This window comes from Perna viridis, chromosome 7, assembly GCF_037379345.1.
Source record: "Perna viridis isolate PV_CMFRI_1.1 ecotype Kerala chromosome 7, ASM3737934v1, whole genome shotgun sequence".
In the NCBI taxonomy this organism is placed as follows: domain Eukaryota; kingdom Metazoa; phylum Mollusca; class Bivalvia; order Mytilida; family Mytilidae; genus Perna; species Perna viridis.
In genome coordinates this window covers 29,387,960-29,412,809 of record NC_142451.1, presented here as the reverse complement: position 1 = coordinate 29,412,809, position 24,850 = coordinate 29,387,960, and the positions used below count along the sequence as shown (strand labels likewise).

The 24,850-nt window shown below is 34.3% G+C and overlaps 5 protein-coding genes across 7 annotated transcripts; all 5 read right to left on the bottom strand.

Moving 5' to 3' along the window:
• Positions 1-987: 987 nt before the first annotated feature.
• Positions 988-24,850, bottom strand: LOC148612179 (uncharacterized). Of its 2 annotated transcripts, none has more exons than XM_088593403.1 (14): positions 24,739-24,850; positions 24,318-24,482; positions 23,646-23,716; positions 22,450-22,594; positions 22,210-22,304; positions 18,610-18,828; positions 17,953-18,229; positions 11,900-12,064; positions 11,514-11,584; positions 10,845-10,989; positions 10,430-10,524; positions 9,897-10,115; positions 1,671-1,938; positions 988-1,380 (listed from the first exon to the last, which is right to left on the bottom strand). In XM_088593403.1, exons 2-14 carry the CDS (start codon positions 24,472-24,474, stop codon positions 1,229-1,231), a joined length of 2,079 nt encoding a protein of 692 aa, XP_088449529.1. In that variant the 5' UTR covers positions 24,475-24,482; positions 24,739-24,850; the 3' UTR covers positions 988-1,228. The 2 variants fall into 2 exon arrangements, with proteins under 2 accessions (XP_088449529.1, XP_088449530.1); XM_088593404.1 differs by having other exon boundaries at positions 11,514-11,581.
• On the bottom strand, positions 2,346-4,792 carry LOC148612183 (uncharacterized). 2 transcript variants are annotated; one of them, XM_088593406.1, is made up of 6 exons: positions 4,660-4,792; positions 4,266-4,430; positions 3,880-3,950; positions 3,213-3,357; positions 2,801-2,895; positions 2,346-2,486 (listed from the first exon to the last, which is right to left on the bottom strand). In XM_088593406.1, the coding sequence occupies exons 2-5, from the start codon at positions 4,420-4,422 to the stop codon at positions 2,870-2,872; spliced, it is 399 nt and encodes a 132-aa protein (XP_088449532.1). In that variant the 5' UTR covers positions 4,423-4,430; positions 4,660-4,792; the 3' UTR covers positions 2,346-2,486; positions 2,801-2,869. The 2 variants fall into 2 exon arrangements, with proteins under 2 accessions (XP_088449532.1, XP_088449533.1); XM_088593407.1 differs by having other exon boundaries at positions 3,880-3,947.
• LOC148612182 (uncharacterized) lies at positions 8,711-9,569 on the bottom strand. The gene is made up of 2 exons (XM_088593409.1): positions 9,362-9,569; positions 8,711-9,071 (listed from the first exon to the last, which is right to left on the bottom strand). The coding sequence occupies exons 1-2, from the start codon at positions 9,524-9,526 to the stop codon at positions 8,913-8,915; spliced, it is 324 nt and encodes a 107-aa protein (XP_088449535.1). The 5' UTR covers positions 9,527-9,569; the 3' UTR covers positions 8,711-8,912.
• LOC148612181 (uncharacterized) lies at positions 18,825-20,056 on the bottom strand. Its single transcript, XM_088593405.1, has 2 exons — positions 19,926-20,056; positions 18,825-19,607 (listed from the first exon to the last, which is right to left on the bottom strand). The coding sequence occupies exons 1-2, from the start codon at positions 20,046-20,048 to the stop codon at positions 19,314-19,316; spliced, it is 417 nt and encodes a 138-aa protein (XP_088449531.1). The 5' UTR covers positions 20,049-20,056; the 3' UTR covers positions 18,825-19,313.
• On the bottom strand, positions 20,121-21,257 carry LOC148612180 (KRAB domain-containing protein 2-like). Its single transcript, XM_088593408.1, has 3 exons — positions 20,952-21,257; positions 20,528-20,683; positions 20,121-20,254 (listed from the first exon to the last, which is right to left on the bottom strand). Exons 1-2 carry the CDS (start codon positions 21,180-21,182, stop codon positions 20,528-20,530), a joined length of 387 nt encoding a protein of 128 aa, XP_088449534.1. The 5' UTR covers positions 21,183-21,257; the 3' UTR covers positions 20,121-20,254.

The following is a 24,850-nucleotide window of genomic DNA, read 5'->3' as shown; positions in this document are numbered from 1 at the left end:
CTCTTACAGATTTTTAGGGGGCGTACGCCCGGCTCCTGAGTAGGATTTGCTGAACGATTTTGTCAGTCTGTTAACTGGCATTTTAACGAGAACTAGTGCACGACTTCTTCGCTTTGTACATTGATATACTCAACTTCATATAAAATTGGCAAATATGCACATCTGCAACTTCTAAGAACTGTATTTTAATAAATAAACAATCGGCGTTTGTACTTGAAATTTGGTAGTTGTAAACATCGAAACGAAAAGATATGAAAAGAAACGAAACGGAAACTAAAAGTCCAAACAGGACAAGGAAAAATAAAACAAAGTTGATAAAGTGTAAAAAAAAATAATTAAACAGAAAGAAAACAAATGAAAACAAAATGTAGCAAAATCAATTTTTTAATCACTATTGGCAACATATCACATGGACAGTCAGTCATGTCGCTTTTCCAGTATTGATATATCAAGTAACATCCAATATTAATTTGCGCATAGTATTCAATTTAAAGATATTGTTGCAAAATAGCCAATTTCTCAATTTATACATGGTAGATATGTGAATACCCGTATATAAACAGTTATGCATCCGCAATGGATCTTTGTTGTATTACACGGAAAGTGACTTGTCCGGGATCATGCGTTGAATTTTATCCGCAGTGGAACCTGCGCGGCGATCCGTGAATTCGTGACCTAGGCATAAGGAATGGAGTCAAATATTTACGGAAAACAGAACCAATACGACCTGGTCCTAAATGGGAGCCAATATAAACAAGACGAGCCGTATTGGGCCCCGATGTTGCTTCTTTCCTATTGAGTTATCTTCAATGCAATAGAACTGTTTTTTGGACATACTAGTAGTACGAGGCCAATATGTAAAAACTTATACTATACTCGTATACAGGTAAGATTACAATTCAGTTTTTTTTTAACTACAATTTACCATATCTACAGTATACTAGTAGTTGCAATGTGGTGCTATCTCTGTACTAATGAAAGAACAAATACATTCCAAAAATATATATTTATATGAAAAATACATTGTAAGTTAATAAATGAAATGATGCATCTATGACAAAGCAAAATACAGATATAAAAAGCGAAAATGTATAAAATCACTCATAATTATAAATATTTGACTTGCTATTGAAAATTAAATTCACATATTGCACAACATAGTAGTTCATAGTTCACTGTCAGTGTTGTTCTTTGTTGTTTTTTTTTTCTATAACGGCACATTTAAACTTTAGTGAGATATTTCTTTTCTGGTACTTCTGAATATCTGTGCGAGTCTTCCAAATAATCCAAGTTTTGGGTTTCCGTTTTCTTGTGGGGCCTTTCGTGTGGCAATTCCCTCGTTGATGACCTCCTCGGAGCACAAGGCTGCACATTTGTTATCTACAAAATTTAAGACATCGTATTTTTGTCATTAATAGATACAAAGAAACTACCCCGACTTTGGTCCGAAAACCAAAAAATGTTTGAATCTTTCTATTCAGACTAATTCTTTCTTAACATTTTTCACAGTGCACATTTTTGGATAATGCTATAATATATAAAAAACAGGAATTTTAGCAAAACGTTGGAAATTTTAAAAAATGGAAAATACTGACCATAGTCATGCTTGCAAATATTGATTTGCTCTTATCGCTTAACTTCAAAATTGACATAATGCGAATTTTACTAACTATTAGCCATTTTCTTCTTTTCCTTTTTCAGATTTCTCTCTTCTCTCTTCTTTTCTTTGTTTTCTTCTTTCAGTGCTTTCTGATGCTGTTTCATTTCTTTTTTCAAAGACTTTGCATTTATTTCGTTTCTTTCTTTATATTTCTTGTCAACCATTTTAATGTACATTTTTGTCGTTTTCACTTGATACTTTCGTAGTTCCTTTTCCTCTTTCTTCTTTGCTTTTTGCAAATTCTTGAGCATCTTCTGCTCTTCTTTGCAACTTTTCTGCTGAAAATTTTTGAAATTCCTAATTAGGAAAATGCTGAATATCAAAGTTTAGTTAATAAAGAGTTACTCTTATATTTTTGTCCGAACATAATTTGGGCATTTACCACCGAAACTGACGCTTCAACATTTTCATATAAAAAACACATCTGAGAGGAATTCATCTCCTAACGCACACCTTGCTTGTAGTTAATCTACTTATTAAAGTATATAGTTACAAATTCAAGATGTTATGGTAGTTGGGGCATTGAATGCATAATAGTGATGCTCAATTATTGCAAAAGTGGCACCATTCTGATATTTTTTATATATTTACTTTACTAAGGACCAACCTTTACTTGGTCTTGAGTTACTGTCACGGTCTCAAATCTCTTACTGCTATTAGCTTTGACATTGGTCTGTAATGTTTCTGTAATAGAAGACTTCAGAGTATTCTGTACATTGTCCAGGTTTTCTTTAGACACTTGGTATACCGCTTTTGAAATAACATCCATACAAATCAGTCTCGCTCTTTCCCGCAATATTTCCTCAGAGTCGATTGAGTTACCAACCTAGCGGGAAAGATGAAATGCATTGATTACAAACCACAACATAAAAAGGAACCAGAAGAAGTTAACAACAGAGACACAACAAAATGTTGAAGCAACAATTATGAATAACTGAATACCCAATTAACGAGTTTCAGTGCTTTTATAACTAACTAGAACAACCTATAGTCATATGAAATATGCTAAAAGGCTAGAAAGGTATATATACATGTTTGTTAGAACTAAGAAATTTAAAGAAGGATAGAAAAGAAAATGGAAAGAAGTAATAGAAATAAAATCTGACTAGATGAAAGTTAGATAAAAAGTTACAAACCAACCTCTAAGTTTTGCTCAATACGTGGCGGTTCAGCTTTGTTAGGCGTATATTGGAACATGACATCACCATCTCATCTTTCTGTGTGTTGCAAAAGATCTAAAAATTTAAAAAATAGGTTAAAATGGGTTGAAAAGAGAAAATAAACAAGAAAAGAAAATAACAAACAAACAAAAACGAAACAAAAAACCAACAAACCAAAACAAAAAAAACCAAAAAAAAAAACGAAACGTAAACAGATAAACTGTCTTCAGAATATAAAATACGCTCTGTTTTGTTAGTTGGGCTACAGAGTATGGTTGTGAAATACAAAAATCGTCCTTGGATCTTTGACATAAAGCCCAAACTATATTAACCAAAATTAATGCTTGTTTTCCTTACGAAATTCATAAACATAAAATTGCTCTCGTCTTTACCTTTCTTGTCCTCTGTTGTTGTTTCAATGTTCCCGATTGGTATACCATCTTCTACTGTTACCTCATGGGCAGCGACTACGATTACATCTCTACACAACTGTTTAGCAGCATCATTGATCATTTCATCTTCTTGTAAATGAGCAGCCTGAAATCATGCATAAACCAATACACCACAAAAAACACACAATTTGAAAATAAAACTGGTAGAAATAAATAATTTAGGCAACCTCCATTTTACCTACTTCAAGAATTTTGATTCATCATCCACAGTAAACATTAGTTGGGTTATTTGAAAAAAAAATAGCCTAGATGTCTTTATATCTGACGTTTGTATGTAATTGTAATTTAAGAATATGCTGTACACATATACAGTGGCGGATCCAAACAGGGGTATAGGGGGGTTGGCCCTCCTCCTTTTCGAGGTGTCTGGGTCCGCCCCTGCTTATAGACCCTTTTGTGCTAACGGTGGGTAGTCGACGAGCATGCGTAGAGCATGCTCAATATACACTTCCGCGAGGAAAATTCTTTTGTTCTATCCAAGTCCTACCTCGCGGAACTGTATTGAGCATGCTCACCAACTTACCACAAAAAGGTCTATCAGTTTTTAGTCGTTTGTTTTGTAAGCAAATCCTTTGTTTGAACGTGAAAACTACATGTAGTAACTAACCTTATGTGTCAATTCAGTCTTTGGAGATTCAAATGGTTTTCCTCTTTCGTTTGTGATGCAATCTTTTTCTGCTGAAATTAATTTTTTTAAATAATAATGATAGTAAAATAGAAATCCCTTCAACCATCGGACGATAGACTCCATAACGAAACCCACCGAACAAAAATGAGTGATAGCGGGCATCTCTTGTGAGAGATGTTGTGTTGACTTCAAAAAGTATTACTATTCTGCTACATATTCATGTACAAATGCAAATTAGTACTACATTATCTCTAACAACATCACTGTGAAGATGAATTGCAGAATAATTACCTATTGGATCATTTAAGTCCGGAGAACTCAGTAATTTTGTTCTTCCTCGCCTGCTTACATTTTGAACCACTCACCCTTTCTGCTAACATCTCCTTGTTTCTTATACTTGGCCTCTAACATGGCATCCCTGGATAATTGCCAAGCCTCCAATGAGTAGTGGAATTCATCCGCAAACAACGGACCTCTTCTTATGATATTGAAACTTCTCGTCTGCCTTCCTGTTCGTGCCATTTCTGGAACTGCCAACAAGAGGTAAGTAATATATTTGAAGAAGCATTTTTTTAAACAAAATACAGAATTTCTGAATATCCAACATTGATTTTAACGTACTACTAAATAATTTTGTTCGGTTAACTTGGAGATTGTTGATTAACATTTAGTATTCAATAAACAATGAAAAGAAAATGTTATAACACATGATTTTTTACAGACAAAACAAAGCTTTGATAATATTATTCAACAACTAACCAAACTAGTACTAGAAAAAACCGAACTAAACACAATCTTGATATCTGTGGACGTTAAAGGTCGATAAATTCTTTGCGGTAAAAATACACGTCTGTCTGTGCCGACGGATGGGAAACGACGGTGGCGTTGTCCGTAGTAACTCTGTGACGTTCTAAACTGTACTGAGTCTGACCTTTATAACGTACAACAAGCTCACACTTACTTGATTGATTGATTATTGGGGTTTAACGCCCGTGAAGCAATGTTTCAGCTATACTCAGGCGATTTGCTTGAAGCTACGAAATCACTACGACCTTTTGCGCGCATTTAGTAATTGCATAATTTAACATTCGAAATGTACAACTTATCAATCGTTACTTGTTCAGCTTTAATGCTTATTTTCGTTAGCAGTTTTTGTTAAAGCTGCATTAGCTGTCATTTTCGTTAATTTTTGTTCCTTATGAAATTTTAATTATTTCTACTAAATTGTACTTTTCTTGTACAATGTCATTCGATATCCAAAAATAAAATGCATTACATACATGAAATAGGTGTCTATATATTTATTGCCTTGCAAGACAAAAAATCGACCTATATAAGTTCGTATGCATGTGACTTCTGGTGACCTTAACCCGCGCATGTGCTGTAAAGGTCGCTTCTTTAATAACAAATCTGATTGCAAAGCGAATGTGGTTATTCAACGACAAGGAAGACCGACGGACTCGAGCTGTAAAAGAAAAAAAGTTCGAATACAACGCAAGGATCCTTTTAGAATTAACCTATTGTGATATAATGCGACTCAAATATGGTCATTATTTACTTGAAATAATTAATATTTTTTAATTAATATTGAATATATATTATTAATATTAATAATATTAATCAAGAAATAGATGAAATGAATGAAAACAAAACACGTACTTCCTGTGTATCCATTATTGTTATTTTTTTTTACCAAGGATAAAGTATTCTTAACCAGATGAATGTCCTTTCGGCAATTTTCGGAAGTAATGGCGAAAAATAATTAGATCAGTCCTATCGATCTTCTTTGATTAAAAAAAAAACGTTGCTTTCACAATATTCTGTGTGTATTATCAACATTTATTGCTTCAATTGCATCACTACAAACTTATTTCATTGAATCAGCGAAATTCAGTAGAATCAAGAACTGAACAAATCTGGCAGCTAATGCAGTTTTTAAGTTGGACTAAAAGTGTTTATTTCATAGCTGTATAATGTCACAATAATCTTGATAAGTCTACATATTTGATATGCCAAAAATTATCTATGGATTCATGCATGTTTCATACACGAGATGTATTTATCATACAACTCTTACCTCCGTTTATATTGAGCGAGAATTAGAGCAAAAAAGGCGGGAAAAGAAATTGATTCCCTATAGAAGAAAGAAACTAACACTCATCGAAAAACTGGCATTTGAAATTTTTTGCACCATAGCAGTTAGATCAGAGCTAGATCGCGATCCCGTAGATTTTTCTATCAAATGTCCAACTCTTAAATATCTCGCGAGACTTCAATCCGAAAATCTGAACCCTCTTTAACTAGAATGATTCAGATTGAATAAATATTTAGGTACAGTTGGTTTATGTATGCAAAGAATGTAACAGAAGTCAAGAGTCTGATATTGATTTACCTACTCTTGAACATGTCTCAAATATAACCGACAACCTGGTGAAGACAAACTAATGCTTATGTAAAAACTGGCAGACGACAAATTTGATAAAATAAATGAAAATAGTAAACTTTTTCTATATAAACAAATTAATAATGTGTTTCGTCTGTTAAATTGTCGTAGTTTTAAAAAGAGATAACAAATAACTAAATTTGTGATATATGTACAGTTTATAATTATCTAGACGACAAGAGGCATTTCGAACTATTTTGTGGACAGAACAAAACTGCTGAGCAAGATGATAAAAGTTAAAGATTATTCTGTAATGAGAATCATATAGGATTCTCAAATTTAAATGATATTGATAAATTAAAAATTATTTTAGCACCATCGACACCCGAACAAGTAAAAAAAACTTAGTTCATCTATTTGAAAGTAGCACTCAAGATAAGAATCATGCAAAATGTGATTCATGGTTGGAACGCCTACATAGTTTTATTTCGGATATTTTGTTACAAATTTTAAAGTAAACAGAGAATAACATGTGGATTTTCATAGAACCTGTGTTCATAAGAGATATAAATTATATAGAATGCACAGTAAATTTCAATATAATGGGAGATAAGTCTGCAAATGACACAAAATACAATAGAAACTGTTTGATTTTTCAATGTGGATTATCTCATAAGAACAGACAGATTGTAATGAATAATTATACATTTCACCATATTCACCATATACTCCTACAAAGCAGGTTAATAACAAAAATAAGAATGTGTAGACTTTTTGGAGTGTATCACATATTACAGAATTTGCATGACTCTTACAAAGACTACTACAATCATCAGAACTAAGGAAGGAGAACTAATATTGTATATGGTACTTGATGTGTTTTATTTTCATGAACAATTATGTTTTTCTCCTGTTTATGATCATGAGATTTATATATCAATAAAGTTGATATGATTTGAACATAAAACAAGTGTTGTGTTAGTTTATTGTCTTTTCACGGACGTGGTTTACTCTAGCTGTAGACTGAATTTGATAAATCTACGCTTGTTACATATGTATGGATATATGGATATACGTCCCAGTTCTTCATCTATCATGAAAGCAGTTTTTTTTTGTTTTTTTTTTTTTTTTATGGGGGGGGGGGGATGTTAATAGTAGTTTGCAGAATTTGAGATGAACTCTTTCTAAAACTTGTTTTCTGTCCCATGCTTCACTGCCATAGAGTAGCAGGGGCGGATCACGAATTTTAGTTTAGGGTGCAGAACGTTAATTGAATTAAATGCCGTGCAAAGCAAGGCAAAAATATTATTGGGTGAAACTTGCGGTGAAAAATTAAGGTTTCATGCAAACATTTTTTTCTCTTACAGATTTTTAGGGGGCGTACGCCCGGCTCCTGAGTAGGATTTGCTGAACGATTTTGTCAGTCTGTTAACTGGCATTTTAACGAGAACTAGTGCACGACTTCTTCGCTTTGTACATTGATATACTCAACTTCATATTAAATTGGCAAATATGCACATCTGTAACTTCTAAGAACTGTATTTTAATAAATAAACAATCGGCGTTTGTTCTTGAAATTTGGTAGTTATAAACATCGAAACGAAAAGATATGAAAAGAAACGAAACGAAAACTAAAAGTCCAAACAGGACAAGGAAAAATAAAACAAAGTTGATAAAGTGTAAAAAAAAAATTAAACAGAAAGAAAACAAATGAAAACAAAATGTAGCAAAATCAATTTTTTAATCACTATTGGCAACATACAGTCAGTCATGTCGCTTTTCCAGTATTGATATATCAAATAACATCCAATATTAATTTGCGCATAGTATTCAATTTGTTTTCAAAAACAGAAAATATAAAGTGTGCTGTTTTATCGGGTATAAATTAAAAAAATCATATAAAGATATTGTTGCTAAATAGCCAATTTCTCAATTTATCCATGGTAGATATGCGAATACCCGTATATAAACAGTTATGCATCCGCAATGGATCTTTGTTGTATTACACGGAAAGTGACTTGTCCGGGATCATGCGTTGAATTTTATCCGCAGTGGAACCTGCGCGGTGATCCGTGAATTCGGGACCTAGGCATAAGGAATGGAGTCAAATATTTACGGAAAACAGAACCAATACGACCTGGTCCTAAATGGGAGCCAATATAAACAAGACGAGCCGTATTGGGCCCCGATGTTGCTTCTTTTCTATTGAGTTATCTTCAACGCAATAGAACTGTTTTTTTGGACATACTAGTAATACGAGGCCAATATGTAAAAACTTATACTATACTCGTATACAGGTAAGATTACAATTCAGTTTTTTTTTTAATACAATTTACCATATCTACAGTATACTAGTAGTTGCAATGTGGTGCTATCTCTGTACTAATGAAAGAACAAATACATTCCAAAAATATATATTTATATGAAAAATACATTGTAAGTTAATAAATGAAATGATGCATCTATGACAAAGCAAAATACAGATATAAAAAGCGAAAATGTATAAAATCACTCATAATTATAAATATTTGACTTGCTATTGAAAATTAAATTCACATATTGCACAAATAGTAGTTCATAGTTCACTGTCAGTGTTGTTCTTTGTTGTTTTTTTTCTATAACGGCACATTTAAACTTTAGTGAGATATTTCTTTTCTGGTACTTGTGAATATCTGTGCGAGTCTTCCAAATAATACAAGTTTTGGGTTTCCGTTTTCTTGTGGGGCCTTTCCTGTGGCAATTCCCTCGTTGATGACCTCCTCGGAGCACAAGGCTGCACATTTGTTATCTACAAAATTTAAGACATCGTATTTTTGTCATTAATAGATACAAAGAAACTACCCCGACTTTGGGCCGAAAACCAAAAAATGTTTGAATCTTTCTATTCAGACTAATTCTTTCTTAACATTTTTCACAGTGTACATTTTTGGATAATGCTATAATATATAAAAAACAGGAATTTTAGCAAAACGTTGGAAATTTTAAAAAATGGAAAATACTGACCATAGTCATGCTTGCAAATATTGATTTGCTCTTATCGCTTAACTTCAAGATTGACATAATGCGAATTTTACTAACCATTAGCCATTTTCTTCTTTCCCTTTTCAGATTTCTCTCTTCTCTCTTCTTTTCTTTGTTTTCTTTTTTCGGTGCTTTCTGTTGCTGTTTCATTTCTTTCTTCAAAGACTTTGCATTTATTTCGTTTCTTTCTTTATATTTCTTGTCAACCATTTTAATGTACATTTTTGCCGTTTCCACTTGATACTTTCGCAGTTCCTTTTCCTCTTTCTTCTTTGAAATTCCTAATTAGGAAAATGCTGAATATCAAAGTTTAGTTAATAAAGAGTTACTCTTATATTTTTGTCCGAACATAATTTGGGCATTCACCACCGAAACTGACGCTTCAACATTTTTATATAAAAAACACATCTGAGAGGAATTCATCTCCTAACGCACACCTTGCTTGTAGTTAATCTACCTATTAAAGTATATAGTTACAAATTCAAGATGTTATGGTAGTTGGGGCATTGAATGCATAATAGTGATGCTCAATTATTGCAAAAGTGGCACCATTCTGATATTTTTTTATATATTTACTTTACTAAGGACCAACCTTTACTTGGTCTTGAGTTACTGTCACGGTCTCAAATCTCTCACTGCTATTAGCTTTGACATTGGTCTGTAATGTTTCTGTAACAGAAGACTTCAGAGTATTCTGTACATTCTCCAGGTTTTCTTTAGACACTTGGTATACCGCTTTTGAAATAACATCCATACAAATCAGTCTCGCTCTTTCCCGCAATATTTCCTCAGAGTCGATTGAGTTACCAACCTAGCGGGAAAGATGAAATGCATTGATTACAAACCACAACATAAAAAGGAACCAAAAGAAGTTAACAACAGAGACACAACAAAATGTTGAAGCAACAATTATGAATAACTGAATACCCAATTAACGAGTTTCAGTGCTTTTATAACTAACTAGAACAACCTATAGTCATATGAAATATGCTAAAAGGCTAGAAAGGTATATATACATGTTTGTTAGAACTAAGAAATTTAAAGAAGGATAGAAAAGAAAATGGAAAGAAGTAATAGAAATAAAATCTGACTAGATGAAAGTTAGATAAAAAGTTACAAACCAACCTCTAAGTTTTGCTCAATACGTGGCGGTTCAGCTTTGTTAGGCGTATATTGGAACATGACATCACCATCTCCTCTTTCTGTGTGTTGCAAAAGATCTAAAAATTAAAAAAATAGGTTAAAATGGGTTGAAAAGAGAAAATAAACAAGAAAAGAAAATAACAAACAAACAAAAACGAAACAAAAAAACAACAAACCAAAACAAAAAAAAACAAAAAAAAAAAACGAAACGTAAACAGATAAACTGTCTTCAGAATATAAAATACGCTCTGTTTTGTTAGTTGGGCTACAGAGTATGGTTGTGAAATACAAAAATCGTCCTTGGATCTTTGACATAAAGCCCAAACTATATTAACCAAAATTAATGTGCTTGTTTTCCTTACGAAATTCATAAACATAAAATTGCTCTCGTCTTTACCTTTCTTGTCCTCTGTTGTTGTTTCAATGTTCCCGATTGGTATACCATCTTCTACTGTTACCTCATGGGCAGCGACTACGATTACATCTCTACACAACTGTTTAGCAGCATCATTGATCATTTCATCTTCTTGTAAATGAGCAGCCTGAAATCATGCATAAACCAATACACCACAAAAAACACACAATTTGAAAATAAAACTGGTAGAAATAAATGATTTAGGCAACCTCCATTTTACCTACTTCAAGAATTTTGATTCATCATCCACAGTAAACATTAGTTGGGTTATTTGAAGAAAAAAAATAGCCTAGATGTCTTTATATCTGACGTTTGTATGTAATTGTAATTTAAGAATATGCTGTACACATATACAGTGGCGGATCCAAACAGGGGTATAGGGGGGTTGGCACTCCTCCTTTTCGAGGTGTCTGGGTCCGCCCCTGCTTATAGACCCTTTTGTGCTAACGGTGGGTAGTCGACGAGCATGCGTAGAGCATGCTCAATATACACTTCCGCGAGGAAAATTCTTTTGTTCTATCCAAGTCCTACCTCGCGGAACTGTATTGAGCATGCTCACCAACTTACCACAAAAGGGTCTATCAGTTTTTAGTCGTTTGTTTTGTAAGCAAATCCTTTGTTTGAACGTGAAAACTACATGTAGTAACTAACCTTATGTGTCAATTCAGTCTTTGGAGATTCAAATGGTTTTCCTCTTTCGTTTGTGATGCAATCTTTTTCTGCTAAAATTAATTTTTTTAAATAATAATGATAGTAAAATAGAAATCCCTTCAACCATCGGACGATAGACTCCATAACGAAACCCACCGAACAAAAATGAGTGATAGCGGGCATCTCTTGTGAGAGATGTTGTGTTGACTTCAAAAAGTATTACTATTCTGCTACATATTCATGTACAAATGCAAATTAGTACTACATTATCTCTAACAACATCACTGTGAAGATGAATTGCAGAATAATTACCTATTGGATCATTTAAGTCCGGAGAGCTCAGTAATTTTGTTCTTCCTCGCCTGCTTACATTTTGAACCACTCACCCTTTCTGCTAACATCTCCTTGTTTTTTATGCTTGGCCTCTAACATGGCTTCCCTAGATAGTTGCCAAGCCTCCAATGAGTAGTGGAATTCATCCGCAAACAACGGACCTCTTCTTATGATATTGAAACTTCTCGTCTGCCTCCCTGTTCGTGCCATTTCTGAAACTGCAAAAGTAGTACATTTGAAAGAGCATTTTTTTTGGGAAACGAAATATAGAATGCTCAACATTGATTTTAACATACTACTAAATAATTGTGTTCGGTTAACTTGGAGACTTTGGGTTAACATTTAGGTTTCAATAAACAATGAAAAGAAAATATTATAAAACACGATTTTTTCACAGACAAAACAACGCTTTGATAATATTATTCAACAACTAACCAAACTAGTACTAGAAAAAACCGAACTAAACACAGCCTTGATATCTGTGGCCGTTGAAGGTCAATAAATTCTTTACGGTAAAAATACACGTCTGTCTGTGCCGACGGATGGGAAACGACGGCAGCGTTGTCCGTAGTAACTCTGTGACGTTCTAAATTGTACTGAGTCTGACCTATATAACGTACAACAAGCTCACACCTGAAGCAATGAAATTACTACGAAAAATGACGAGGGCTAGCTAATTCATTGCATTTTTTATAAGCATACATGTACAACAATTATGAGGCAAATTAAAATGTTCACTGACATACAAAAAAGATTGAGAAGAACTTAATGAAAGCATGATTCCAGCAGAACAAAATTAAAAGCAACAGCGATAGACAGTTTCAGGCTGAGCTCAGCAGCACAATAATGATGGTCCATAGACCAAATGTGTAATAATCAGTGAAGCGTCAAGATGTGTGATGCTGAATATCCAGAATAGATACAATTCTTCTCCCTGCATTGAATGGCTACGCTGGGACAAGGAACTTAACCTCATTTCTGAATCCTTTCAACATTAAACTTCATACAAAAATATTTTTACTAAAAGTTGTCATTATCATTGAGAAAAAACATCAAAATAGTTGTCACCGTCGGAACTGACCGTGGGGCTGTATATTTGATGGTGGGAGCAAGCCCCTGCAGTTGGGTGTTTGTTCTTGAAATTTGGTAGTTGTAAACATCGAAACGGAAAGATATGAAAAGAGAAAAGAAACGACACGGAAACTATAAGTCCAAACAAAACATGGAAACAGAAGGAAAGGGGAAAATAAAACAAAGTTAATGAAATGTAACAAAATTGAATGAAACAGAAAGAAAACAAATGAAAACAAAGTGTTACCTCATGGGCAGCGACTACGATTACATCTCTACACAACTGTTTAGCAGCATCATTGCAAAAACCAATTTTTGAATCACTAGTAGTAACATATTACATGTACAGTCAGTCATGTCGCTTTTCCGGTATTGAAATATCAAGTAACATCCAATATATTAAGGTGGTTTAATTTGCACATAGTATCGATTCTTTTTTTCAAAACAGAAAATATAAAGTGTGCTGGTTTATCGGGCATGAATTATAAAAAAAATATATATCATATAATCAAAAGAGCACAACAAAATCGAAACCTGGAGCCTTCTAATCAATGTCAGCATTTTAACATAAATGCCCATGGATAATATTGCTGGATAGGCGGGAATTTGATTAAGACCTTCATCATTCACAAACGACAATTATCCCTCGCCGGTGGCTATATTAAATACTTTGTTTAATAAAGATCAATGTTATTTTTGGAGGGACCAAATGCCATTCCTAAAAGATCTGAGATTAATACCCTCAATTCATGCGGGGAAATATAGGCCAAAGTGACTTCTTTGTTACGAATGTTGATTTCTAACCATAAATATTACTGTTTTCATTTATATTTGCTGATGTGTTGATCTTGAACGCTTATTTTCGAACTCTTCCGACTGCAAATTAGTAGTAATAACTATACAGTTACATATAAACTCTGTAAAAAAAACTAATTGGTACTTCGGCACTTATACATTTAGGGATTAGAGCCGGGCTGGAAGGATGCAGCCACGGACGCACACACGGATGGATAGTCGAAATCAATTTGTAGTGTAGAAGTTAAGCGGATGAACAAAAAACATATGGAAGAAGAAAGATGAGATTTATAACATTTTACAAAAACAAAATGTAAACATCTCTCAACTTTGATATTATTTTGAGATAGCTTAAATGTAATACCACTATGTAAATGCCTTGCACAACATCATACCAGCGTATGTATATACCATTATACAGCTGATTAAGCTGAAATTAAATTACGAAGTTTTTAATGTAGTGGTTAGGACGGACAGACTTTAAGTACCATTCCACCTAAGAAAATCGGGCAATGGGGCACATCATAATTCTCAATTTGGCCTTTTTTTGCCTCCAATATATTAAATACATCTATAAAAGAATTACAACTTGACGAACCAATATCTTAAAAAAAGTCAGACTTTTCAAACACTTTTATTGTTATTTCAGAGGGTTATTGGGTAAAAATACTTGAAAAAAAATCACAATAAAATCTCTGCTTTTCTTTTCTTCATGTGCCATACCTTATACACATTTTGCCTGATTCTTAGACAGAGAAGTACTTAATTCATTAAGGAGCAAATACCTTTAATGAAGAACGTACATACCAAACGGGACAACTTTCGGTCATTCTTCAGAACTAATATTGATATGAACACGTATTGTTTGATGCAATGTCGAAATTTTATATCTGAACTATTTTCATAGAATTCTTTTAAATAACCTAATAACATATTTATCACAATATTTTGTTTTTGTTTTTTTTTAATTAAGTTTTTTTTTTAAATTCATAAATATTAGAATACTTTTTTGTAAATTTATTGCTTAATAAACTTGTTTCGACAGGGTTTCCCACCAGCAAATGATGTAGATACGATTATGAAATGTACACATTGGACCCTGTTTCAGGGGATGAGGCTCTGTCTGAAACAACGGCCTGTGAATGTACTTGCAGGACAGGATCGAGGCTAGGTGGTAATGGTTTTAAGTCAGTGAGTCGACTTTTACTACAAAATAGTCTTCTTTTGTGTATAAAGCAATGGGATTCATTTAATTGGATCATTGCAACAACAACTCGCTGACACTATTGGTGAATTTTTCATTGGAAAAATAGAAACGAACCGAAATAATTTATGTGCATCTCATGTTTCTGAAAATCGTAATGTGTTGAGAGCCGACATCAAATTTTGATGGTATTCCACTGACGAATTCTACACCTGTGTCGGCTGATGAAATTCAAAAAAATTATCCAGAAAGCTCCGGCAAAGTCCTGTGAATTGGACCCGATCCCGATTTTTTTTTTTTTTTTTTTGCTAAAAACTTGTTTAGACAACGTTATTAAGCAGAGCAACATGTTCCCGAGGATTTTTAAGAGGCGATTGTTAGACCGCTCTTGAAAAAAAACAGGTCTTGATAAAAATGTACTAAAAAATGACCGCCCCGTTTCGAATTTGTCTTTCGTTTCAAAGATGTTGGAAAAAGTAGTCGCTTCACGTGTCGAAGTTCATCTACAACAGAATTTTCTCTTACAATCTTCAGTCAGCATGATCTCACCACAGCACTTGATAACAACTGTTCCGTACTTGTGATGTTAGATCTCTCCGTTGCATTTGACGTAATAGACCATGCCATTCTTTTCCAACGTCTTTAATATTCGTATGGAATAACCGGGTCATGGCTAGCTTGGATTAGATCTTACTTAGACTCTAGAACACGGCGTATTGCGATTGGTTCTGTTTTATCCAAAGGTATGCGGCTAAAGTATGGTGTTCCTCATTGATCCGTTTTAGGCCCTAGATTGTATTGTCTCTTTTCAAAACCGATTGGGGAAATATGTCGGCAGCATGATATGGACCATCAATGTTATGCTGAAGACACCCAGGTGTACCTCATTATTGAACCGCGAAAGACCTGGACTGATATATTGAGTAGAATCGAAGCGTGTTTGGCCGATATAAGTGACTGGATGTGATCGAATCTCTTAAAACTCAATTAGCATAAAACCGAGTTGATAGTTTTTGCGCATAAACATCGAGTGAAGGATTTTGCCATCTGTAAACTTTCATTCGATGGAACTGTTGTCAGTGACGTACCACGTATGAAAAACTTCGGCGTATTTTTCGACCAATCTCTTACAATGGAAAAACAAGTTAGTGCTATTTCAAAGTCTTGTTTTCACCAGACCAGAAACATTGGATGCACCCGCAACTATATCCCCGACGATGCATGCAAAACTCTCGTCAACTCGCTAGTCACATCCCGTTTAGATTACAGAAATTCATTGTTGAATGGACTTCCAACTATTTAGTGAATAAGCTACAGACAGTGCAAAATACGTCAGCCCGCTTAATATCAAGAACTAAGAAAACGGATCATATAACACCCACTCTCATCGATTTACATTGGCTTCCAGTGAACTACCGCTGCCAATATAAGATCATATTGTACGTTTGTAAATCACTTCGTGGTAGTGCTCCTGTATATTTATTGTGCCATCAAACCACCACGTGTTCGAACCAAGACCTACGGCGAAAGACGTTTCGACAAGGCTGCCGCAACGTTATGACCTGAGAAATGCGCCATCACTGTTATGTTTTAAGCGGAATGTCAAAACTCATCTTTTTAGACTTGCATATGACTGTTAACTGTTGTAGGTTTTACTGACTATTTATTGAGTATTTGATTCTTACGTTCAATAGATACTCTATATTTTTAAATAAATGATATTGATTCTTTTATATAGATATACTTTTTTGCATACATTTCATAGATTTTTTAATAAACGTTCCATGCATTTTTAGACAGCAATTTTATGTAATGCTAATTATTATTTTTTTTCTTGTTTTTAATTTCACATAATGATTTTTATTATTTCAATATTGGTTTATTGAAACACTTAACTTTCTACTCAATTTATTTTTATGAAACTTTACATATTAATTTACATATTTTATATTTATATATCTTGTACTTGTAATTTATTATTATTATTGTTTATACATAAGCCTATGTTAATATTATATACAGTGTGTATGTGTGATGGTGTGTGTATGTGTGTGTGTGTGTGTGTTCGCGCGTGCATGTTGTGTGATAGCGGTTAGTGGATAAACGCGTGCATGTGTTCGTGAGTGTGTAATGTTAAGCGCTTAGTGTAATGTTTAATTGTGTTAGATAAGCGCTATATAAAAAACTTTGTAATGATAATAATAATTGTGAATACAATGCTTTGTGGGTGCAGCTTGATACAACCACAGAGGTAGAACTGGCGTTGATATAATAAAGTACAAGCAAGGATGGGTCCAGAGATTTTTAACAGGACGTTCCAGGCTGTTATTTGTTCATTTTTGGTCAAAATTTGCATGAAATCAACCAAAGTTTCCTATAAAACAGGGGATCAAACCCCCAGAACCCCTCTAGATCAGGAACATGTAATATAAACATGCAATATGATTTATAATATTATAATTAAAGGATATATAATAATCTACATATAACATGTAATATATAAAATGAATTTCAAATATATTACACAATACTAAGTTAGTAGCAGAAAACGATGATTTGAGTTAACAAAATAGTGTCGTTTTGTCAGTAATGGCATATTCAGGCTATGAGATGTTCCTTATCTTGTACATCTAAACATCTGCCCGAGTCTTTCAATAAATCCAAGTTTTTTAATTCCATTGTGTTGTGGAGCAGCCAGATTTCTTGTGGTATTTTTCTCCTTTTCGGTGGCTTTGTCCGCGAACAAGACTGCACATTGATAATCTATAAATAAGAAATTCTGTCAATCCAAGGTTTTTTTTCTCTGTCATTTACTGATAAAATTTAGATACCACATCGCCATTGTTACGAGTACAGAAATACATTTCTGTCTTTCTCGTTCAACAAATTCTTTTTTTAACGTTTTCACAGTTCCTGTTTTTTTTGTTTGTTTGTTTGGTTTTTAGGGGGACTGTTATAATGAACAGCAATAATTTCAAAGTTACTTGCTCTTACTGCTTAATATCAAAAATAAAAATGATTTTAAAAGTTTCTAACCTTTGCTTTCGTTGGCCATTTTCTTTTCTTCCTTTTTCAGATTTTTATCTTTTCTTTTCTTTTCTTTCTTTTCCTTTTTCGATGCTTTCTGTTGCTCTTTTATTTCTTTTTTTGAAGACTTTGCATTTATTTCGTTCCTTTCTTTATATTTCTTGTTTACCATTTTGATGTACTTTTTTGCTGTTTTCTCTTGATATTTTCGCAGATCCTTTTCGTCTTTTTTCTTTGCTTTTTCTAACTTCTTAAGCTTTTTCCATTTATCTGTGTTAAGTTTTTGCTGCGAATTTGAAATTTCGAATTAGAAAATTTCCTTGAAATGAACGGTAAATATCAACCTTCGAGAGACTTACGTTCTGTTCTCATCTAAAACATAATTTTAGATGTACGGCCGAAACTCAATTTTACTTTACTGAAGTATCCTTATTTCTTACACTTTAACAACATGCATTTTTCCTAATCGTAAATTATTATAATCACTAAAAAAATTCTCATCTGAAGTGTCAAACGCATACCTCCCCCCCATTATACGTCTACATACCTATGTAACCTAGCGCACTGTAGAAGTACTTGACCCAATACATATATCGTTTTAGTGTTCATGATTATTGCAATAGCTACAATCTGATATGTTTTTATTAGACTATACTTAAAACCAACCTTTTGTTGGCTTTGAGTTCCTGTCACGGTCTCAAATGTCCCACTGCTATTAGCTTTGACATTGGTCTGTAATGTTTCTGTAACAGGAGACTTCATTGTATTGTGTACATTGTCCAGGTTTTCTTTAGATACTTGGTATACCGCTTTTGAAATAACATCTTTACAAATCAGTCTCGCTCTTTCTTGTAAAATTTCCTCGGTGTTAGCGAAACTGTCAACCTGGCAAAAACAATGAAATTTTCTTTCAATTGTATGGAGTTCGGCAGATAACATACACAAAAAAAACCAAACAAACAAAACAAAAACAAAACAAAACAAAAAAAAAACAAATCAAAACAAACAGGAACAACAGCAAAAGCATATAAGAACCGTCAAATATCAACAACAAAGATGCCACAATAAAACACTGCATTCTAATACAAGCAGCATAGACCCTTCAAAATAATATATATATATATATATATATGCAAAATCAGGCATTAAGCCTAAAGCCTAGGCAATAAGCTATTGACTAGTCAATAACCTTATTGACTGAAATGTGTTAGGCTTTAAGCTTAAAGACTAGGAAATAAGGCCTATTGCCTGGTGCATATTTTTTCTTTAATTTTGGCCTTTTAAAATAAACCAAAGCTCATGAAATTAAATTATTGACAATTGAACACATTTACATTATAATACAGAAATATATAAGGCTAGTGCTTTTGTCACTTATTGTCACATGTGTTGGAAGAATGGCATCTGCTGCTACATAACTTTCCCATTTTCCTGCATTTACATCTGTTTGTGTTGCATTTTGTCGTGCAGCTACCACGTTGGAAACCCTGGCCGCCGGATATTGATTGTTTATTTGCAGCCTCTCTAACACTTAGAGATGTTTCACGACTTGTATCATTCTCACTAAACAATGTCCTTTTACACACACTGAATTCATTTGAACCGTATTTCCCTTTCAGCTCCCCGTACTTGGTGGCTATTCTACTGAGACCATGTTCGTATACCTGTAAAAAAAAATGCTTACTTTTGAAAAAAGGATAATGTGTTAGTCATGTCCTTTAAATGCATATTTTTTTTATAAAATGTAGTTTCATAAAATTGATGTAGCATTCTTCTGCTTCTGTGTCAAGGAAGGGTGTGGCTTATACCTCTGTGTCATATATCTTTAATTTTTAGTGTTCACAAAACTGACACTGACATACAGACAAATAGACGGACGAACAAAGTGAAAAAATATATGGCGCAACATTTGTAATACGAGGCCGTGAATTGTATTTGATATGATATGTAATTAATGCTGTAATATTTAGTCCAATAAATACCTCAGCTATCCGTCCGAGTAGATTTTTACTGTCACCCTTTCCACGGTCATACATTGGAATTGGCACTGCTACTGTTTGTCCAACCTCTGGAGTACCAAGTAGTTTCTTGCTTCTGTTCACCATAGACGCGGCCTGTTTGTCCTGCCTTTCCTTTGCCCCTGATCGATGACGAATACGTCTCGTATCAAGAAAGCAGTGTGGACAGAGAACTTTGCTACCGAAGCCTTCCTCTGAGTTTATGATTTTTTACTACAAATGACGTGAATGGAGGTATTACACTTTCCACAACTATGCGCGCCTGATGTTTCTAAAGTACACACCACACAAATCTGTTGAGGCAGAAATAAAAGTTGTATAAGTGAATGAATGTGACAAAAATACGAAATATCATGATACTGTGAAATTGAACCTATGTATGACGGACGAACAGGCAAAAGGACTATACCAGCCTCAACAATTGTGATCTAAAAGAAAAACTCAAGTTTCAATAAATGAATGAATTCATGGACACTATATATTCTAATGGATTATTTATTTTACACGTGAATAAGAAAAACCTATCGATAATAAAAAAAAATAATCTATGATTGGAATACTTGTACCTAATCAGCTACATCAGTGGTTCCGGTTTCAGATGAACATTCAAGTGTTACTGATTCAGCAGTCACGTCTCCAACAGAAGCCCCTCTATCCTGGTCAGGCACTTGTTCCTCACACTCTGACTGCTCACTGTCAAGGTCACTTTCCTCGCTGACAGACTATATTTAGAAATTGAAAGGATATATTTGATCACTATCTTGATAAAGTCAGCTGATCTGTGTTAGAAGTTAACATTACGTCATACAATGTAACACAACATTTGTAACTTCACAGTAATCAGTGACATATTAAGAAGCGCAAATAAATTCAAAAATTGAGTTCACCATATTTTTTGTGTTGACTTAATTTGAAATCAATTGATAGTATGAAATGTACTAAGTAACAATTAAAATACTAGAACTAAGTACTGTCAAATATGATACTTACTGGTGGCCTTTTTGACGTCAAGCAAATCAAGTCTTCTTCTCGCTCAAGGTTGTCTAAAACTTCCTTGGGTAATGCTGCTGACAATCCTATTGTAGCGGTTTTTCCCAACAAGGCTTCATACGGAGAGCGACCGATGCCTGTGTTTAAGGGTGAGTTCTTTTGCAACTGGACAAACTTCAAACCGACAGACCACTTTGTACTGCCATTATCTAGCAACCATGCCGAAATCATGTCGTGTATGTCTGCGTTGGACCTCTCAACACTGCCCTGAGACTGTGGATGTCGGGGTTTGCCATGTATGATAACAAGATCCGGTCACATCAGTTTTAATTCTTGTATGATTGCTGCTGCAAATTCTCGACCATTGTCAGTCTGCAGGATATGAGGAGCGCCAAATAAAGTAAAGATGTCGATTAGGTTGAAAGCAACCTCTGAAGCGCGTTTTGAAGTTAAAGCCTTTAACACACAAAACTTTGTTAAATGATCTTGAAAAACCATCACAAATCTGAAATCACCATCTGGATTGGATTGAAAGTCCAATAAATCAACTTGACACCTACTATTGAACTCACTAGAAGATAATGGCTTCACGACTATTCCTTTGGATAAATGTTTTTTCTTCAAACAACAGTTTTCACAATATGCGAGAAAAAGCTCTATACTATCCCTCGAGACATTAGCATACCCCTCATTGACTTTCTTCAGCATTCTGTCTCTTCCCCCATGTCCAGTTTCTTTATGGGCTTTCTCCAAAACACCGAAAAACTCTTCGAGATACGCGAACAACTTAAATCCCTGCTGATCACCTTCTGGTACTTTAGTAAGTAGTGAAAAGAACATTTACTATATATTACTTGAAAACAACTCAGAATCTTATAAACTTATTTAGTTGTACATTGGTGTGTGTAGTGGCCTTTGGCAATATCTGGTGTTCTCTCTATAGTTAAGGATTAACAGTATTAAAAAACTAATAATTTATATGGAAAAGAGTGGAAATGGGGAATATGTTAAAGAGACACCAATCTTTAAAAGATTAAAATGCAATGTTTTCTTTCTTTCATTATTTACTATTGCCTAGGAAATAAGTAGATTTTGACCACTATCATTTCAGGGAATAAGCCTAAAGCCTGATTTTTATATATATATGCTTGTTTCTTAAAACTACCAAATTGAAAAACAACGTCAAAACCTTTAAGGAAACGAGAGGAACAGAAGTACGTAAGATGAAAGAAGAAGAAATGATATGGATGTAACCAACCTCTAAATTTTGCTCAATACATGGCGGTTCAGCTTTCATAGAGAGGTCTTGGCACATAACATCTCCATCTCCTCTTTCTTGGAATTGTAGAGGATCTTAAAAAATGAACAAATTTAGAACGGATTGAAGAATAAAACAAACGAACAAATTAACTGCTAACAAAAGACCAAATTCATTCTGCTCGGCGGTATTATCATCAACTTTAATAAAGTTTTTAAACTAACCTGCTCTCATCCTTACCTATTTTGTTCCTAATTGCTGTTTCTGTGTTTCCGGTTGTTCTGTCATCTTCTACTGTTACCTCATTGGCTGCGACTACGATTACATCTCTACACAACTGTTTAATGGCATCATTGACCATTTCATCCCTTTTTGGTAGGACAACCTGAATGTAAACATTGTTAATTTGAAGTAAGATATAAAGCACTGTTCACCAAATAGCCCTTTTCAAACGAAAACTTGTAAATGATTTAGGCAAAGTTCTTACAGATAGCAAAGCAGGGGCGGATCCCTTCTTTTTATTGGAAAATTTGTCAATTGCAAGCGTAAAATTGACAAAAAATGCAAATAATGTCCCAGCACCCCTTTTTCTGAAGAAACTCGACTGGCACCCCCTTTTCAAAGTGTCTTGATCTGGCCCTGGCAAAGAATACTGGAACATTATTCATGACAGACAAAAGTCCTGTAATTAAGAATTTTGCTTAGACAGATGCCTATAGTACATACATCTGGTAGTTAAAAACAAGTTTCATTAAACTCCATTCGGCAGAGTATGAGGAGTGACCGATGAAGGCATGGTACATCTCTGCGTATGGAAGGACGGACACCCACTACCACTTTTCGAAGTAGGTTTGTTTTGTTTGTTTGTTTGGGTTTAGCACCCGAGCAGCAATATTTCAGCTACATTCAGGCGATGAACATGAAGTAGATGATAAAATGAACATGAAATGATGATGAAATGAAAAATGGGATGGGACACAAGGATAATGGGGTCGACAAATTTTGATTGCCATTGGAAATAGGGAGAGGTGGGTAGGGTCGAGCAATTTAGCCTCCTGTGGCGGAGCCCTATGGTTCCTACTCCGGGAGAATGCCACAGTAGGTTTTTTTTTTTTAACGTGCGAGGAACGTGGCATCTTTCCCAACACGGTGCACCACTATGGTTTGCGGTCAGGTTTTCCATATTATAGCCTGATCACCCCAGCATGCTGCAGACCCATTCTTTTGACACCCGGACCTGCACGGGTATTTCGAAGTAGGAGAAATACTAATGCTGGCGCCGAAACGGGAACGGAGGTCTGCCGCTGCGTGGACATGATTTAATATATGTTAACATTCGAGTCACTACAAACGTTAAACAAATATGCTTTGCACTTTTCAATTTACGGCAATACCTCGCTTACTAGTACTTAAGAAGCAAACATTTCTGTACAAACCTCGTGTATCGAGTCATTCTTTGGAGCTTCAAATTCTTTTCTTCCATCGTTTGTGATAGAATCATTTTTTGCTGAAAGTGAATATTCAATAGTAATAGCGATAGTAAAACATAAATTACCTGTGAAATGAAAAACACAAATAATTTTCGCTTGCATTTATTTTCAGGATTTGCAACTTTGAAGAATACAAAATCACGAATTTTCCGTGTTTGCAGTAAATATTGTAACGGTATTTGAAATCGTTGTAAAATTGCACTTAGCGGTGCCCTAAGAATTGTCAAAGAAAAATAAATCAACGACACTCGGGTAGAATGCGAGATCGTCAAGCCACTGCATTTTTTTGTTTTGCATTAATAAAAACACCGCAAAAATTTCTGAATAACCAGTAGTTTATTTTATGGACTCATGAACGATGAAAGCCACTGTGGAAATAGTGATGATTGGCCCCTCTTGTGAGAGTAACTCCGAAAACTTGAATGATTCTTCTCTGCTACATGTATAAATGCAAATATTGTTATATTTCTCAAAATTACAACATCAGCGTGAAGATAAATTGCAAAATCTTGGGCAATGATGGAAAACTCAAAAACAAGAATTGTCTTGGAACAGAAGGATAAACACTGTTTTTTTTTCATTTCTCATTTTCATACACTGAACTACTTCATCTCTTACCTTTTTTACCAACTTTTCCTTGTTTCTTATGCCTGGCCTCCAACATGGCATCCCTAGATAATTGCCAAGCATCTAATGAGTAGTGGAATTCATTCGCAAACAGTGGACCTCTTCTTATGATATTGAAACTCCTCCTTTGTCTCCCTGTTCGTATCATTTCTGAAACTGCCAACAAGAAACAAGTAGTATGTTTAAGAAGCGTTTGGTAGGAACGAAATGCAATTTCAAAGCACTACCGATAGTATGCTCATGTCTCCGGCTATATCACTTTTTTCGTGCGTTGTTAACTTTGATAATTATTAGGTCCATTTAGCATTCGATACAACTATAATGAAAATATATAACAATTATTTGAAAAGACAGAACAATCAAAGATCAATTATCGTTTTGCTGATAAACAATAACCTAACCAAATTCTCACCCGAATCCCGAACTAAATTCAATATTCTATGGACGTTAGAAGTCGATAAATGCTTGAGCGCAGAAATACACGTCTGTCTGTGCTGACGGATGGGAAACGACGGCGGCGTTGT